Here is a 16,721-nt window from a genome sequence, read left to right as displayed (position 1 = left end):
TGAATGGAGATGGATTGACTCTTGCTGTCTTATTCATTATGATCTTGAGATGGATGCTGCCTGACCTGCTGTGCTTTAACCAGCAACACATGTTCAAACATGCTGCACAGATGACCCATTTTAAAAAAAAGCTTGTGCAGAATTCCTTCCATAAAATAGAATCAAACCGACTCGCTTACCAAGGCTTCTTCCTAATTCCCAACATGTAGATACATTTCAAACATTCCTAACAAGGGGAATGGAAGAGAATAGGTAAGTTTTGATACAGCTGTACAGAGCTTTAGTGGGACCTTATCCCAAGTACTGTTTGTAGTTCTGTTCTCGTTTATTTAAACTAAGGTATAATTGTGTTTGGATTAGCTCAGAGAAGGTTTCCCATAATCATTGCTGGGATATGGGGTGAACATCTGCAGGATGCTACATGTTATGGGGAGACTAGAATTAGAGGATGCAGTTTAGGCATAGGGAGTCTCCATTCCAAGATTGATGAGAGTTTTTAATTGTCTGAGGAGGAGAAAGTGAGGACTGCAGATGCTGGAGATCAGAGCTGAAAATGTGTTGCTGGGAAAGCGCAGCAGGTCAGGCAGCATCCAAGGAACAAGAGATTCGATGTTTCGGGCATAAGCCCTTCTTCAGTAATTGTCTGAGGAACCTTGTTCAGTGGAACTCTCTCCCAAAAATCAGTGAAGGCTGAGTCATTAAATTCGTTTAAGGTGGAGTTCGCCTGCACTAATGCCAAATCTATTAAAACTTAGGTTTGAAATTCAGATTTTTAATGCTTCAACCTGCCATTTGATTCAAAATTGCATATTCTTGATGATCAATAACCCCCCATTTCCCAACCTCAAAGAAGACTGTCATTCAAAAAGGCAAATCTGACTCTCATAAAATTGTTTTGAGGTTATTTAGATTATTGTTAAATTTTCACTAATAACTAAGAATATCCCAGCTTTTGTTCCCCACTTTTACATTGCCCTCTGGCAATAGAAGGCGATTTCATGGATTGCATTTTGTGCAAGTAGCATATTTCAATGATCAGGTTTTATCTTCTATTCATGAAGCCAGATTGAAAGCAACATGGCTGAGAAAAAAGACAAAAATGAAGCCAAATATTTACCACTTGAAAATAATCAAACTATTTTTGAGGAACAAAAAAAACTTGAGGTAAATAATGAGCATTTCAAATCATCATCAAAAAAACCCTAAGAATATTACAGGGTGTCATCAGCTATGCACATCAGTTAAGCCTCTAATGCTTTATCCCTGTGGGATAAAGTTGAGTTGTTTTGACAGATTTAAGAGGTAGCCTGATGCTCTTCATTAGTAGGGAGAGTACATGAAGTATTCCCTGTGCTGGATGGAAATTTATGGAGTTTGTCACCTCAGGCTTCGGCTATATTGAAGCCTGCAGATTACCAACTATTGCTCTCTCTTGACTAATTTATGCTCTGCTGCATGTAGCCAGTATTGAACTGGCTTGAGTTATACCTTCCCAACAGAAGGCAGCAGAGAGGGCAATATAATAAAAATGCTGAGGTCTTGCAATGTATTACACGGCCATTTGGAGGCGGCAGCGAGGGTACTCTGGATGGGGAGCTTCAAAATCCATCACCAAGCATCATTGCGTAGTACTACAACTGACTAAGCTGGCCAAGTCCTGAAGGATCTATCTGCAAAACTGGGCCTGTGGTAGGAGGTTATGGAACCAACATTACCTGCTTGATTTTATTCCCATTGATCCACTGGTTACTGATTCATCTCTCCTTGAAACTAATGGTTGGAGAAACCACTGCGCAATACTTGAAGAGATGAGGCCTGTCTTTACACTGAGTATGTCCTTTGTCATATTTAGGGCACTTCGACCTCACGAAATGGGTCATTTCAGATTAGACTGAGTAGCTTAAAACTGGGCACCAGTGAGGGGCAGTGAGCCATCAGCAGTTAGTGTTTAGTGACCACCAACTGAAACCTTGTGGACTGGCATCGCCACACGCTCTCATCGTCAGTTGGCCCTTGATTTGACAGCAGGCTGGTGGTTTTTGCCATGTGTCCTCATGTGACTGAAAGACCAATTCTCAACCTGCAGATCTTTGGGCCGCTGGACAAGAAAATCCCATGAGGCAAAGGGATCCAGAGCATAGCATTTGCTTCCTTTTCTGTCCTTCTTTAATGCCATCATCATTAAGGTATTTAGACGCACAGCATGATATGGATTGATGGACAAATTGATACCAGTTTGGGCTCCTCCTAGTCATTAATATCAACACTGTTACACTTCAAGGAGAGCTTCAGAGTCCATTTGTAATATTTGATGTGTCTAGCCTGAGAGCGATGGCCATTTGAGAGTTGGGAAATCAGGATTTGGAGATGCTTTTTGATCATTTGGATGTGTTCATTCCTTCGTAACTTTGACTTTGCAGGAGTTTTGCCTGAATGCTTGCAGAGCTGGCTACCAGAAGGACGCTAGTCTTTGGTGCCATTACCATCATGCTGAAGCATGAATTCTGAGGGCTATTGAAGAGAAACAAAAGTTAGATAACGACCTATAGAATCTTTCACGAACACAGGGTGACGTGCATGCTTCACTCAGAAACAGCATGTAATGGAAAGAGCAAAGCAATCCCACAATGAACTGATCAGATCAAAGCTCTGCAGTGCTGCCATATCTAATCTCAAATGGTGGTGCACAAGAAAGCAATGAAAAGATGGAGAAGACTCCCTGTACAAGCCCAGCCGCGATAATGGAGCCCAACACAAGTGCCAAGCAAAAAGCTGAAGCACTTGCAGCTGTCTTCAACTTGAGATTGAAAGTGGATGTACTCACCTTGCCCCCCCCAGCATCACAGATTCACTCCATGTGATGTCAAGGAACCGCTGGACATCAATGGTATAGACCCTGGCAACATCTTCACGGTTGAGCTGAATACATTTCCTCCACTTTTACCCGTGCCCTTAGCCAAGCTGTTCTAGTATCGCCACAACACTAGCCTCTACTCAAACAAGTGGAAAATTTCCAAGGTGTGTCATGTCCACAAAAAGCAGGACAGATCCACTTTAGTCAGTTACTCTCGCTCGTCAACAAAGCGATGCAAGGTTTTGTTGACAATGCAATATTCGGCATTCAGAGAGCAATGGCCATGCTCATCAATTCTCAGTTTGCAGTCCATGCGAACTAATCAACTCCAGACTTGTTTACAACCTTGGTGTGAATCATAGAATAGAATCATAGAATCCCCACAGTGTGTAAGCAGACCATTTGACCCATTAGGTCACACCTACCCTCCAAACAGCATTCCACCCAGACCCACCCTTCCCCCTCCCCATCCCTGCAACACTGCATTTCCCATGGCTAATCCACCTAACCTGCACATCTTTGTACTGAGAGAATGTAAATAAAGCAGCTGAACTGTAAAGGGGAGGTAAGAATGACTGCCCTTGATATTAGCCCTGATTTGACTGAGACAAGGAAGCACAGCAAAAGTGGAGTCAAGTGGAATTGGGGAACAACTCTGCACTGGTTGGAGTCATACTTAGCATAAAGGAAGATGGTTCTGGTTGTTCAGTGATAATAATTTAGCATGAATGGAGGGTCGGTTAACAGACAGCAAGTTAAGATAAGGAATAAATGGTACATTTTCCAATTGGCAGGCTGTAGCTAGTGCATTATCTCAAGATAAACGCTAACGTCTTAGTTATTTGAAGAGGAATATATCTTAAGTTTGCTGAAATAAAGTTTGGTTGGAAATAAAGCTTTGACAATAACGTACAAAGATTGAAAAGATATGTAGAGAGTAAGGGAGTGCACAACAAGATGACAGATGCAGTGTATTGTGGAGAAGTGTGAGATTATTCACTTTGAATGGAAGAATTTTAAAATGCAATGTATTTTAAAAGGTATATATGTTGATGTTCAGAGAGAACTGCAAGTGCTCAAACAAGGAATACAAAGCTATTGTGCTGGACAGTCAGCAATTAGAAAGGCAGGTGGCATATTGGCTTTTATTGCAAGGGAGCTGGTCTGTAAGAATAAAGAAACCTTACTACAATTATACATGATTGTTTGGTGAAACAACATTTGGATTGCTGTGAGTAGGTTTAGGGATAGCCAGTTTTAAGAAAGTATACACTCTCACTAGATTGTGGTCAATGATGTTGGCATCATGGTGAGCAGAGCTGTTGACTTGGGTTTACTTCCTGGATTTCACAGCTTAGAGGGTGTTATGGTTCAGGATACTGTTCTTACCACTGAGCTAGAAGGTCTCTGTTCAGATCTCGCCTGTCCCAGAGGTGTGTCACAATATGTCTATAAAGTCTGTTTAGAATTATTTACTCAAACAAATATATTGGAGACAGTTAATTACCACTTCTTAGTCTAAGCAAACGTTCCCTTGATATTCTCTGGAATGAGAGTGTTGACCTATAGTAAGAGGCTGAGTAAATTGAGTCTATGTTCTTGGGAGTTCAGAAGAATGAGAAGTAACTGCTTTCAAGTTTACAGGATTGAGAAAGGGGTTTGACAGGGCAAATGATTAGGAGGTGTGCCTAGTGTCTGAGGAAATCCTTAACACAAAGGCACTGTCTCAGGATAAGAGACTACCCATTTAGAACATAGAAGAGCAAAATTTCTTCAGTTGATGAAATGTTTTATTTTGGGATTCTCTAGCCTCAAGGCTTGTGGACACTTCATCACTGCATGTTTTATGGCTGTGATGTACAAATTATTGGGATCTCAGGGAACTAAGGGATAAGGGGAGAATACATGTAAAGTGTTGATGAAGTCAAAGATGAGCCATGATTTAATGGCAGAAGTTGGTTTGGGCCCTTCCTGCTCCTGTTTATTATGTTATTTTCATACCAACTCCAAGACATCATGACAAGCGTTCCTGAATGTATTGACTTTGGCTCAAACATCTTCAGCTGCTTTTATCAATGACCATCCTTCCATCATATTGTCAGAAGTAGGGGTGATTGCTGATGATGGTACAGTGGGCTGTATTGTTCCTAACTGCTTAGATACAAACAGTCCTAGCCACATGCAGTAAAACCTGAATAACATTCAGGCTTGGACATGAGTGGTAATGAATTGCAGCTTCACACAAGTGACGGGCAATTGTCATATCCTACAAGAGTGTACCTACCTTTCCTTGGCCTTTAGAATTTTAAACATTGCTGAATACCCCACTGTCATAAACCTGGAGGCAACCATTGACCCAGAAACTGAACTAAACTAAGTACATAAATACTGTGGTTACAGAAGCAGTTCAGAGACTGAATGCAACAAGGAGCTCAACTCCTCGCTCCTGTTCTCCATCTGCAAAACACAAGACATGAACATGATGGAATACTCTTCATGTGCCTAGATGGGTGCAGCTCCAACAGCACTCAAGCAGATTGACACTGTCCAGGACAAAACAGCCCACTTGATCAGCACCACTTCACAGATACTCACTCTCTCCATCATTGGGGTACAGTGGCAACAGTGTGTATCATCTACAAGACAGACTGCAGCTACTCCCCAGTGGTTCTTTAAAAATCTTTCAAACTCATGACCACTGCCATCTCGAAGGATGAGGGTAGTAGCTTCATTTGAATCCCACCCTTTACTGTCCAAACATGGAAATATTTATCACCCTCCTTTTTCATCGAACTGAAGGAACTCCCTAACAGCACTTTAGAGTCATCGGGATCTACAGCTTGGTTCAAGGACCTTTGACCCATTGCATCCATGCTGGTCAAAAACAGCTTCTCTGCTCCTGTCTTCCAACATGTCTCACAGCCTCATATGCAAGTGCACATCTAAATGCTTCTTTAATCTCATTAGTGTTTCTACCTCTCCAGACTCCCACCACCCCTGAGGTAAAATGTTTTTCCTCACATCCCTCCAAATCTCTTACCCCTTCCCTAAATGTATGCCCCAGGTTATTGATCCCTCCATTAAAGGGAAAAGTTCTTTCCTGTTTACCCTAACTATGCCCCCATGATTTTATATATCTCAATCATGTCCCCTCTATAAGGAGTACAGTATACTTTGGAAAACAGTATATTTACCTACAGTATATCGTGCTGACGGCATCAGTTCAAAAAGGAGGTTCACCACCACCTTGACAAGGACATTTAGAAGTGGGCAGTGTGTGCTAGACTAGCCAGGGATGTCCATGTCCCATGGAACATTTTTATGAATGACTTTTTCTGTGCTTGCTTTATGTAACTAGACATGCCTTTAATCTGAGAATTCATCTTTTCAAAGACTAATTAATTTAATCTGAAAATCAGACATTTAAGAATTCTTAAATGGCATGTTGATTCCATTCATGTAATGTAATATGGAATTGGAATTGAATGGTCTGATCTTCATAATAATTGTGAGTTTGTCTGCAATTCCTCTGTCAACTCTTTTAATAAGCACTGAAAAGCTTTAAGTAATAAATGAGCTACTTCATCCCAAACTTCATCAATGATATTTCACCATGTCTCTCAGCCCAGTATTTACAGTAACTTTATTTATAGTTCTTTTATTTTTGTAATCTCAGTTAAAAATAACACATTTGCAGTTTCCTCAAGGTAAGACCCTGAGTTGAGATACCCCTTTAGGATTGGGACCAGTTGAAGGATATTTCTGGAGAGGGAGAGAGAGAGAGAGAGGAATGTAAACATTCAATGGCTAATTGTCTCCTTCGATAAGAAAAAAAAATTGAGCTGTGTATTTTGAAATAAAAATATTTGACAGCCACTGTAGTGAAATAGATTATCATAACAGCAATTAAGAGACCTTCAAATAAACTCAGTGACACAAGGTTAATTGAGTTTTCATCTCTGCTTTGTATTGCACTGGGAAAATGATCTGTCACAGCCAATGCTGTTGCCACAGTCGTAGAATTAAGTGAGCTGGATTATTGCTGGAAACATACTTGTCGTACATACTCTTTCTACTTATGGTGCTGTCAGAAGCACTTGGATCAGATATTAATCTGGTATATTTTCAATCTGTGTGGAGTTAAACAAATGATCAAAAGTCCCCATGTCTTTTGTATAAACTGGGCCTAAAGATGTATGCATAGACGTACCAGAATGGTGCTGCTGGGTGACTTGATATGCTGTTTTCATGTGGGCAAATTAATCAGGAAAAGTTAATTAGATGGATCTCTTGCTTCTTTCCACGTTCACTGCCAGAACTCCATGGAGACTGTGTGAACAAGCCATTGTGTTAGGCTCCAGCATTTTCTTTCCCAGCCGACAATCTGGGAAAAGATTCCCTTTCTGTAGTGCAGATAAAAATGTTCACCACACAAAAATAATGTTTGACCACGTTTAATTAGTTTGAATCACTTCATACAGTGACTCCGGTACACAAACACGCTTGGAATATTTTTATTGTGCTTACAGTTCAATTTTAAGTCTATCTGTGATATTGGACTGTTGCATGGCAGTAAGGATGTGTGTTGTGAAGGAACACTGATGTTCAGACAGAGGTCTGAGACATAAGGGTTAGGGCCTGGTGAAGAATAGAAATTCATGATTTCTATGATATTTTGAGTTCATTGGGATTTAGCATTTCAAATATTCAGACAAATATAAACACAAAAGACTTTTGAGCAGGTGCTTCAGTTGAACTGTGTTGGGGCCAATTTCCTGGCAAATGTAATACGTATGGCTGTGCAGAGGATGTAAAATAATGGGAGGGTTTAGGAAAGGGGAAATGTAGGCTGATGTAGCAAAAGAACATGGCAGCATTGCAGACTATTACATCATCAAGACATCTAGATCCACAACACAGATCACAGAAGAGGAACATGCGGCAAACCAATGCTAAATGGTCAATATGAATGACTGTTTCATGGCACAGTGACTCAGTGGTTGGCACTGCTGCCTCACAATGCCAGAGACCCAGATTCAATTCCACCCTCAGGCAACTATCTGTGTGGAGTTTGTACATTCTCCCCATGTCTGCATGCATTTCCTCTAGGTGCTCCAGTTTCCTGCCAAGGTCCGAAGATATGTCCATAGCATTTTGGGATGTGCAGGCTAGGTGGATTAGTCATGGGAAATGCAGGATTACAGCGATGGGGTGGGTCTGGGTGGGATGCTCTTAAGAGGGTCGGTGTGGACTCAATGGGCTGAATGGTCTGCTTCCACACTGTAGGGATTCTATGATTTCATGAAATACACACAGCCTTTGGAACAGAATAAATAAATTACCAACACAAATGCAGGTTATTATGATATTACAGTCATTACAGAGACATGATTTTAAGGAGATGACCACTGAGAAAGGGTTCATCATGTTTGGGATCCTTGAAGGGAAGGGGGTGCAGCCCTAAGTCGTGGTCTACATAGACACCAATGACGTAGCTAGGAAAAGAGATGGGAATTTAGGGCAGAAATTCAAGTTCTAAGCTAGGGTGGAAGCTTAGAGCGAGAACAAATGGTTGTTGGCTCTGTTAGTTGCCCGTGCTACATGCTAGCAAGGCAAGGAATAGGGTGAGAGAGAGGAGTTGAGCACATGACTACAAGGATGGTACAGGATGGAGGGTTTCAGATACGTGGATAATTGGGGCTCATTCTGGGGTAGGTGGGACCTCTATGAACAGGATGGTCTACACCTGAACCAATATCCTGGGGAAGGATATTTGCTGATATACTTTGGAAGGATTTAAACTAATTCAGCAGGGGGTTGGGTACCTAAATTGTAGCTCCACTGTCTAGGAGGTTGAGAGCAGTGAGGTCAGAAATGGGGTTTCAAGGTCGCAAGAGTTCACTGGCAAGCTGGAAGGTGGTTTGAAGTGTGTCTACCTCAACATCAGGAACATCTGGAATAAGGTGGGTGAACTTGCAGCATGTGTTAGTACCTGGGACTTTGATGCTGTGGGCATTTTGGAGATATGGATAGAGCAGTGACAGGAACAGTTGCAGATTCTTGGATTTAGATGTTTCAGTATGAACAGGGAAGATGGTAAAAAAAGGGGGTGGTGTGGCATTGTTAGTTAAGGACAGTGTTACAATGGCAGGATGTTTGAGGAGTTGTCTTCTGCAGTAGTATGGACTCAGGTTAGAACCAGGAAAGGAGTGGTCACCCTGTTGGAAGTTTTCTATAGGCCTCTAAATAGTTTCAGAGATGTAGAGGATAGGATAGCAAAGTTCTGGATAGGAGAGAGAGCAACACAGTAGTTATTAGGGGGACTTTAATTTTCCAAATATTGACTGGGAATACTATAGTTCAAATACTTTAGATGGGCCAGTTTTTGTCCAATATGTGCAGGAAGGTTTCCTGACTCAATATGTAGATAGGCCAACAAGAGGTGAGGCCACATTGGATTTGGTGCAGGGTAATGACCCCAGCCAGGTGTTAGATTTGGAAGTAGGTGAGCACTTTGGTGATTGTGACCACAATTCAGTTACATTTACTTCAGCGATAGAAAGGGACAGGTATATTCTGCAGGGCAACAATTATTGCTGGCGGAAAGGCAATTGTGATGTGATTAGGTAAGATTTAGGATGCATAGGATGGGAAAGGAAACTGCAGGGGGTGGGCACAATTGAAATGTGGAGCTTATTCAAGGAACTGCTACTGTGGGTCATTGATAAGTATGTACCTGTCAGGCAGGGAGGAAGCTGTAGAGCGCGGAGCCGTGGTTTAATAAAGAAGTTAAATCTCTTGTCAAGAGGAAGAAGAAGGCTTATGTTTGAATGAGATGTAAAGGTTCAGTCAGGGCGCTTGAGAGTTACAAATTAGCTAGGAAAGACCTAGAGAGCTAAGAAGAGCCAGGAGGGGACATGAGAAGTCATTGGCAGATAGGATCGAGGAAAACCCTAAAGCTTCCTATAGGTATATCAGGAATAAAAGAATGACTAGAGAAAGACTAGGGCCAATCAAGAACAGTAATGGAAAGTTGTGCGTGGAGTCCGAGGAGATAGGAGAAGCACCAAATGAATGTTTTCATTAGTATTCACACTGGAACAAGACAATGCGGTTGAGGAGAATACTGAGACACAGGCTACTAGACTACATTGTGTTTCACAAGGAGGAGGTGTTAGCAATTCTGGAAAATGTGAAAGTAGCTAAGACCTGGGCTGGATGGGATGAATCCTAGGATTCTCTGGGAAGCCAGGGAGGTGATTGCAGAGCATTTGGCTTTGATCTGTATGTCGTCATTGTCTGCAAGAATAGTGCAGAAGCCTGAAGGATAGCTAATGTTGTCCCCTTGTTCAAGAAGAGGAGTAGAGACAACCTTTGTGATTATAGGCCAGTGAGCCTTACTTTGGTTGTGGGTAAAGTATTGGAAAAAGTTGTAAGAGAGAGGATTTATAATCATCCAGAGAGGAATAAGTTGATTAGGGATGGCCAACATGATCTTGTGAAGGGTCTGTCGTGCTTCACAAGCCTTATGAGTTCTTTGAGAAGGTGACTAAATAGATGGATGAGGGCAGAGTGGTTGATGTGGTGTACATGGATTTCAGTAAGGTGTTTGATATGGTTCCCCATGGTAGGCCGTTGCACAAATTAAGGAGGCATGGGATTGAGGGTGATTTAGAAGTTTGGATCAAAAATTGGCTAGCTGAAAGAAGACAGATGTGGTGATGAGGGTGGTGGTTGATGGAAAATGTCCATCCTGGAGTTCAGTTACCAGTGGTGTACCGCAAGGCTTGGTGTTGGGTCCACTGCTGTTCGTCATTTTTATAAATAACCTAGATGAGGGTGTAGAAGGCTGAGTTAGTAAATTTGTGGATGACATTAAGGTTAGTGGAGTTATGGATAGTGCTGAAGAATGTTGCAGGTTATAGAGGGACATAGATAAGCTGCAGAGCTGGGCTGAGATGGCAAATGGAGTTTAATGCGGTGAAGTGTGAGGTGATTCACTTTGGAAAGGACAACAGGAATAAAGAGTACTGGGCTAATGATAAGATTCCTAGTAGTGTAGATGAGCAGAGAAATCTCTGTTTCCATGTACACAGATCCCTGAAAGTTGCCACCCAGATTGATAGGGTTGTTAAGAAAGCATATAGTGCATTAGCTTTTATTGGTTAAAGGGCTTGAGTTTCGCAACCATGAGGTCATGCTGCAGCTGTACAAAACTCTGGTGCAGCTGCATTTGGAGTATTGTGTACAGTTCTGGTCACTGCATTATAGTAAGGATGTGGAATCTTTGGAGAGGAGATTTACCAGGATGTTAGCTGGTCTGGAGGGAAGGTCTTATGAGGAAAGGCTGAGGGACTTGAGGCTGTTTTCATTACAGAGAAGAAGGTTGAGAGATGACTTAAATGAGACATATAAGATAATCAGAGGGTTAAATAGGGTGGACAGGGAGAGCCTTTTTCCTTGGATGGCGATGGCTAGTACGAGCGGACTTAGCTTTAAATTGAGGGGAGGTAAATATAAGATGAATGTTAGAGGTAGTTTTTTTACTCAGGGAGTAATAGGGGTGTGGAGCACCCTGCCTGCAACAGTAGTAAACTCACCAACTTAAAGGGTGTTTAAATGGTCATTGGATAGACATATGGATGAGAATGGAATAATGAAGAATAGATAGGTTTCAGCTCGGTTCCACAGGTCAACACAACATTGAGGGCCGAAGAGCCTGTATTGCGAATTTACTGTGGAAAAGGTCATGGAAGATATACACTGTAGGGAAATAGATAGTGACATCTTGGAAAAAAATGTCCATATTACATAGGAGAAAGTGCTCGATGTCTTAAATGTGAATAAATCCTCTTGTCCTGATCAGGTGTACCCTAGAACTCTTTGGGAAGCTAGAGAAGTGATTGCTGGGCCCCTTGCTGAGATATTCACAGGTGAGGTGCTGGAAAACTGGAGGTTGGCTAACTTGGTGCCACTAGGTGAAAACAATGACTGCAGATGCTGGAAACCAGGTTCTGGATTAGTGGTGCTGGAAGAGCAAAGCAGTTCAGGCAGCATCCGAGGAGCAGTAAAATCGATGTTTCGGGCAAAAGCCCTTCATCAGGAATACAGGCAGAGAGCCTGAAGGGTGGAGAGATAAATGAGAGAAGGGTGGGGGTGGGGAGAAAGTAGCATAGAGTACAATAGATGAGTGGGGGAGGGGATAGAGGTGATAGATCAGGGAGGAGGGTGGAGTGGATAGGTGGAAAAGAAGATAGGCAGATAGGACAAGTCGTGGGGATGGTGCTGAGCTGGAAGTTTGGAACTGGGGTGAGGTGGGGGAAGGGGAAATGAGGGAACTGTTGAAGTTCACATTGAGGCCCTGGGGTTGAAGTGTTACGAGGCGGAAGATGAGGCGTTCTTCCACCAGGCGACGGGTGGTGAGGGAGCGGCGGTGAAGGAGGCCCAGGATCTCCATGTCCTCAGCCGAGTGGGAGGGGTTGAAATGTTGGGCCACAGGTCGGTGTGATTGATTGGTGCCACTGTTTAAGAAGGGTGGTAAGGACAAGCCAGGGAACTATACACCATCGAGCCTAACATCAGTAGTGGGCAAATTGTTGGTGGGAATCCTTAGGGATAGGACATACATGTATTTGGAAAGGCAAGGACTGATTAGGGATACTCAATATGGCTTTGTGCTTGGGAAATCATCTCTTACAACTTAATTGAGTTTTTTGAAGGAGCAACAAAGAAGATTGATGAGGGTAGAGAGTAGATGTGAGCTATATGGACTTCAGTAAGGTGTTCAACAAGGTTCCTCATGGGAGACTGATTAACGAGGTTAGATCTCACAGAATTACAGGGAGAACTAGCCATTTGGATACAGAACTGGCTCAAAGGTACAAAACAGAGGGTGGTGGTGGAGGGTTGTTTTTCAGACTGGAGGTCTGTGACCAGTGGAGTGCCACAAGGATTGGTGCTGGGCCCTCTACTTTTTGTCATTTATGTAAATGATTTGGATGTGAGCATAAGAGGTACAGTTAGTAAGTTTGCAGATGATATCAAAATTGGAGGTGTAGTGGACTGCAAAGAAGGTTACCTAAGATTACAACAGGAACTTGATCAGATGGGCCAATGGGCTGAGAAGTGGCAGATGGAGTTTAATTCAGATAAATGTGAGGTGCTGCATTTTGGGAAAGCAAATCTTAGCAGGACTTATATACTTAATGGTAATGTCCAAGGGAGTGTTGCTGAACAAAGAGACCTTGGAGTGCAGGTTCATAGCTCCTTGAAAGTGGAGTTGCAAGTAGATAGGATAGTGAAGAAGGCGTTTGGTATGCCTTCCTTTATCAGTCAGAGTATTGAGTACAGGAGTTGTGAGGTCATGTTGCGACTGTACAGGACATTGATTAGGCCACTGCTGGAATATTGCGTGCAATTCTGGTCTCCTTCCTATCGGAAAGATGTTGTGAAGCTTGAAAGGGTTCAGAAGAGATTTGCAAGGATGTTGCCAGGGTTGGAGGATTTGAGCTACAGGGAAAGACTGAATAGACTGGGGCTGTTTTCTTTGGAGCATCGGAGGTTGAGGAGTGACCTTATAGAGGTTTACAAAATTATGAGTGGAATGGACAGGATAAATAGACAAAGTCTTTTCCCTGGGGTGGGGGAGTCCAGACCTAGAGGGCATAGGTTTAGTGTGAGAGGAGAAAGATATAAAAGACACCTAAGAGGCAACATTTTCACTCAGAGGGTGATACATGTATGGAATGAGCTACCAGAGGAAGTGGTGGAGGCTGGTACAATTACAACATTTAAGAGGCATTTGGATGGATATATGAATAGGAAGGGTTTGGAGGGATATGGACTAGGTGCTGGCAGGTAGATTGGGTCGGCATGAACAGGTTGGACCGAAGGGTCTGTTTCCGTGCTGTACATCTCTACGACTCTTAAGTTCTCTGAATTAGTAAGCAGCTAAGAATTAGAGTCAGGAACTAGAAGACCTGGGGAGCTGATAAATTTGCAAGGTCTGTTTCTGTGCTGTACATCTCTATGACTCTATGGCTCTATGTTCTAAATATTTGGGGTATATGACTTTTCAGAGGGACCAGCAGCAGGAAAGGATGGTGGTGTAGTTTTGTTAGTATGTAATGGAATATAAGTACGATAGGACCAGATCATCTTGGATCAAATCGATAGATAAAATTTGACTGAGGGAAGAAGATACTGGCGGAAGTCCTCTTTTGGCCCCTTAACAGTACCTATACTGGAGAACACGATAAATCAGGAAATAATGTGGGCATGTCAAAAAGACAATACATTAACCATGATAACATTAAACTTCGTGTCGATTAGGGAAATCAAGTTGGCTGAGGTAGCCACGAGAAAGAAATGATAGTTTCTTCCAGCAAAATGTTGTAGACCCAACCAGTGATCAGGCGATTTGAGTCTGAGAATGTGTAGTGCAATGGGTTTCATAAAGAATCTGAGTAAAAGATCCCCAGCGGAACAGTGAGCATAATTTGGCATTCAGTTTGGGGATTACTAACTAGGAGTGGAAACAAGTGTGCTAAACTTTAATAAAGGTAATTATAAAGGAATGAAGGCAGCGTTGGCTGGAATAGACAAGGGAAGGAGTTCAGCGGAAAATACAGTTGATAATCAATTGTAAAAATTTTAAAACCTAGTTCATGATTCAAAATAAACATTCATCCCAGTGATGAAGAAGGATTCTCAGTAAGGGAGAAACCAATTACAGTTAACCAAGAAACTTAAAAGATAGCATCAACTTGAAAGAGAGAGAAAATATGCAATAGTTTCTTTCAAAAAGGTGGCGGTGAGCTGTCTTCCTGAATCTCTACAGTCCATGTGCTGTAGGTTGACTCACAATGCCTTTATGGAGGAAATTCCAGAAGGAATTTCTTCTCTCAGAGGATAGTGAATGTATGGAATTCTTTACTACAGAGCACTGTAGACATTGTGTTGTTAAGTGTGTTCAAGGCTGAGATACAGTGTTTTAATCAGCAAGGGGATCAAGGGTTATGGAGACAAGACAGGAAAGTAGAATTGAGGATGATCAGATCAGCCCTGACTTCAATAAATGGTAAAGTAGGTTTGAAGGGCCAAATGGAATATTGCTGCTGCTAAATGGTTCTATCAGTACTTAGAGTCGAGAGTGTGGTGCTAGCAAAGCACAGCACGTCAGGCAGTATCTGAGTGGCAGGAGAGTTGACGTCTCGAGCAAAAGCCCTTCATCAGAAATACCTCATCATTCTGATGAAGGGCTTTTGCCTGAACCATCGATTCTCCTGCTCCTCGGCTGCTGCTTGACATGCTGTGCGTTTCTAGCACCACACTCTCGACTCTATCTCCAGCATCTGCAGTGCTCACTTTCGCCAAAGGTACTTAGACAACCAGAAATGATTTATCATTTTTCTCATTAAAACTAAATGTGTTTTGTTTTTGTGTTGGAAAGTTGAGTGGAATACACTGTTCCCCTAGTGACTTGACCACGATACCTTTGTTGGCCGAGTGATCTGGACATTGGCCTGATATGTTTTTGGAACCTTCCTGTGTACAAATTGGCTGCCATGTTTGTTATGTAACATCAATAACTCTACTTCTTCTTGCCCATTCTGCTTTTGACAAGTAACATTATCATTTTCAGATCTACTTTGTGGTGTGTGGCGAACTAAGATTTGTATACTGACAGTATGTATGTTGTAATTTGTTTCATTTTCTAAATAACATGCATTGACTTTGAAAAAATGACAGAAGTCCACTCTGAAGGATGTGACACAAATAAGTGTTATCCATTTTCATATCTGGAGTGTTTAATGTTTATTTTAGAAAGTCTCATTTTTGTTTACAGGTCCACACAGCAACAGCAACCAAGAAGAAATTTATTCGAAATAAAATTCCTGTCAGCTTTTCTACCACTGTTCTCTTGCGCATCATGCGAGTAGGCATTCCATTCTCAGTGCCGATACATGCAACTGGTAACCTTACTGTTGTAGCACACTGAATTTTGTATGAATGAATTTTCAAAAATGTCAAGTATGAAACTAATTGCATTTCAAACTAATCCGTTTTTAAATATGTGACTGTCACATTGAGGCTCAACCACATTCCCCCCTGTTAGTGTCACAATGCAGGAGGTGGACAAAGGTATTTTGTGAACTGCTCTGTCAGAATGGGAGAGAGATTTTGTCAATGCATCCACCTAGCAGAATTATTTAATTGCTTACACCTACATTTAATTATTTTCTATCAGAATTTTGCAGAAAACACCATGAACGAACTCCTTGGCTGGTACGGATATGATAAAGTGGAATTAAAGGAAGGAGAAGATATTGAAATTAAGAACTACCCTGTGGATGTTGAGGGCCGCCAACATGTTTCTGTACTGAAAGGTAACGAAAGACTCTGTCTTGCCTTGCATGTTCTGTGTTTGTTATACATTGCATGTGTTGATCAACTGCAGTCAGAAACTCTCCAGAGCAGAGCTTCTGAGGCATTTATTTGTATTGTCTGATGGTGGATGGGATGTTACATTAGATGTACATACAGTCTTGTTCATCCAGAAGCTTATTTTCAATTAAATTGTTGTATTAGTTGAACACTAGACCTGGAATTTTGGTTCTTATTCATTTGCTTGCCAGATTTTAATTTCAGAATTATGTCAAGCTGTTCATGTCAAAAAAGCATCATAATTTGTTAAGTTAAGACCTGGATACATGCTGGATTTCTAGTTATGTTGTGGGATACCAGGCTTAAAACTTTAATATAAGATTAATCTTTCTGGATTTCAGTAAAAATAATAGATTAAAATAAATGGATTGGTGCCTCTAATGGAATATCAGAGAGGAAATTTAGATAGAGATGTTAAATA

The 16,721-nt window shown here is 41.8% G+C and overlaps 1 protein-coding gene across 6 annotated transcripts in view; it reads left to right on the top strand.

Moving 5' to 3' along the window:
* The window catches only part of sobpa (sine oculis binding protein homolog (Drosophila) a), a 433,378-nt gene that overhangs the window by 82,798 nt on the left and 333,859 nt on the right, over nt 1–16,721 (top strand). For all 6 annotated transcript variants that reach the window (XR_009646484.1, XM_060849365.1, XM_060849357.1 and 3 more), the window contains exon 2: nt 16,104–16,242. Coding sequence is in view for 5 of the 6 variants with exons in the window: in XM_060849365.1 (XP_060705348.1) it covers nt 16,104–16,242 (139 nt within the window). In the remaining variant the exon portion in view is untranslated. The remainder of the gene's footprint in view (nt 1–16,103; nt 16,243–16,721) is intronic.

Source organism: Hemiscyllium ocellatum, chromosome 3 (assembly GCF_020745735.1).
Source record: "Hemiscyllium ocellatum isolate sHemOce1 chromosome 3, sHemOce1.pat.X.cur, whole genome shotgun sequence".
Lineage (NCBI taxonomy): Eukaryota > Metazoa > Chordata > Chondrichthyes > Orectolobiformes > Hemiscylliidae > Hemiscyllium > Hemiscyllium ocellatum.
This window is presented reverse-complemented; position numbering and strand designations above follow the sequence as displayed.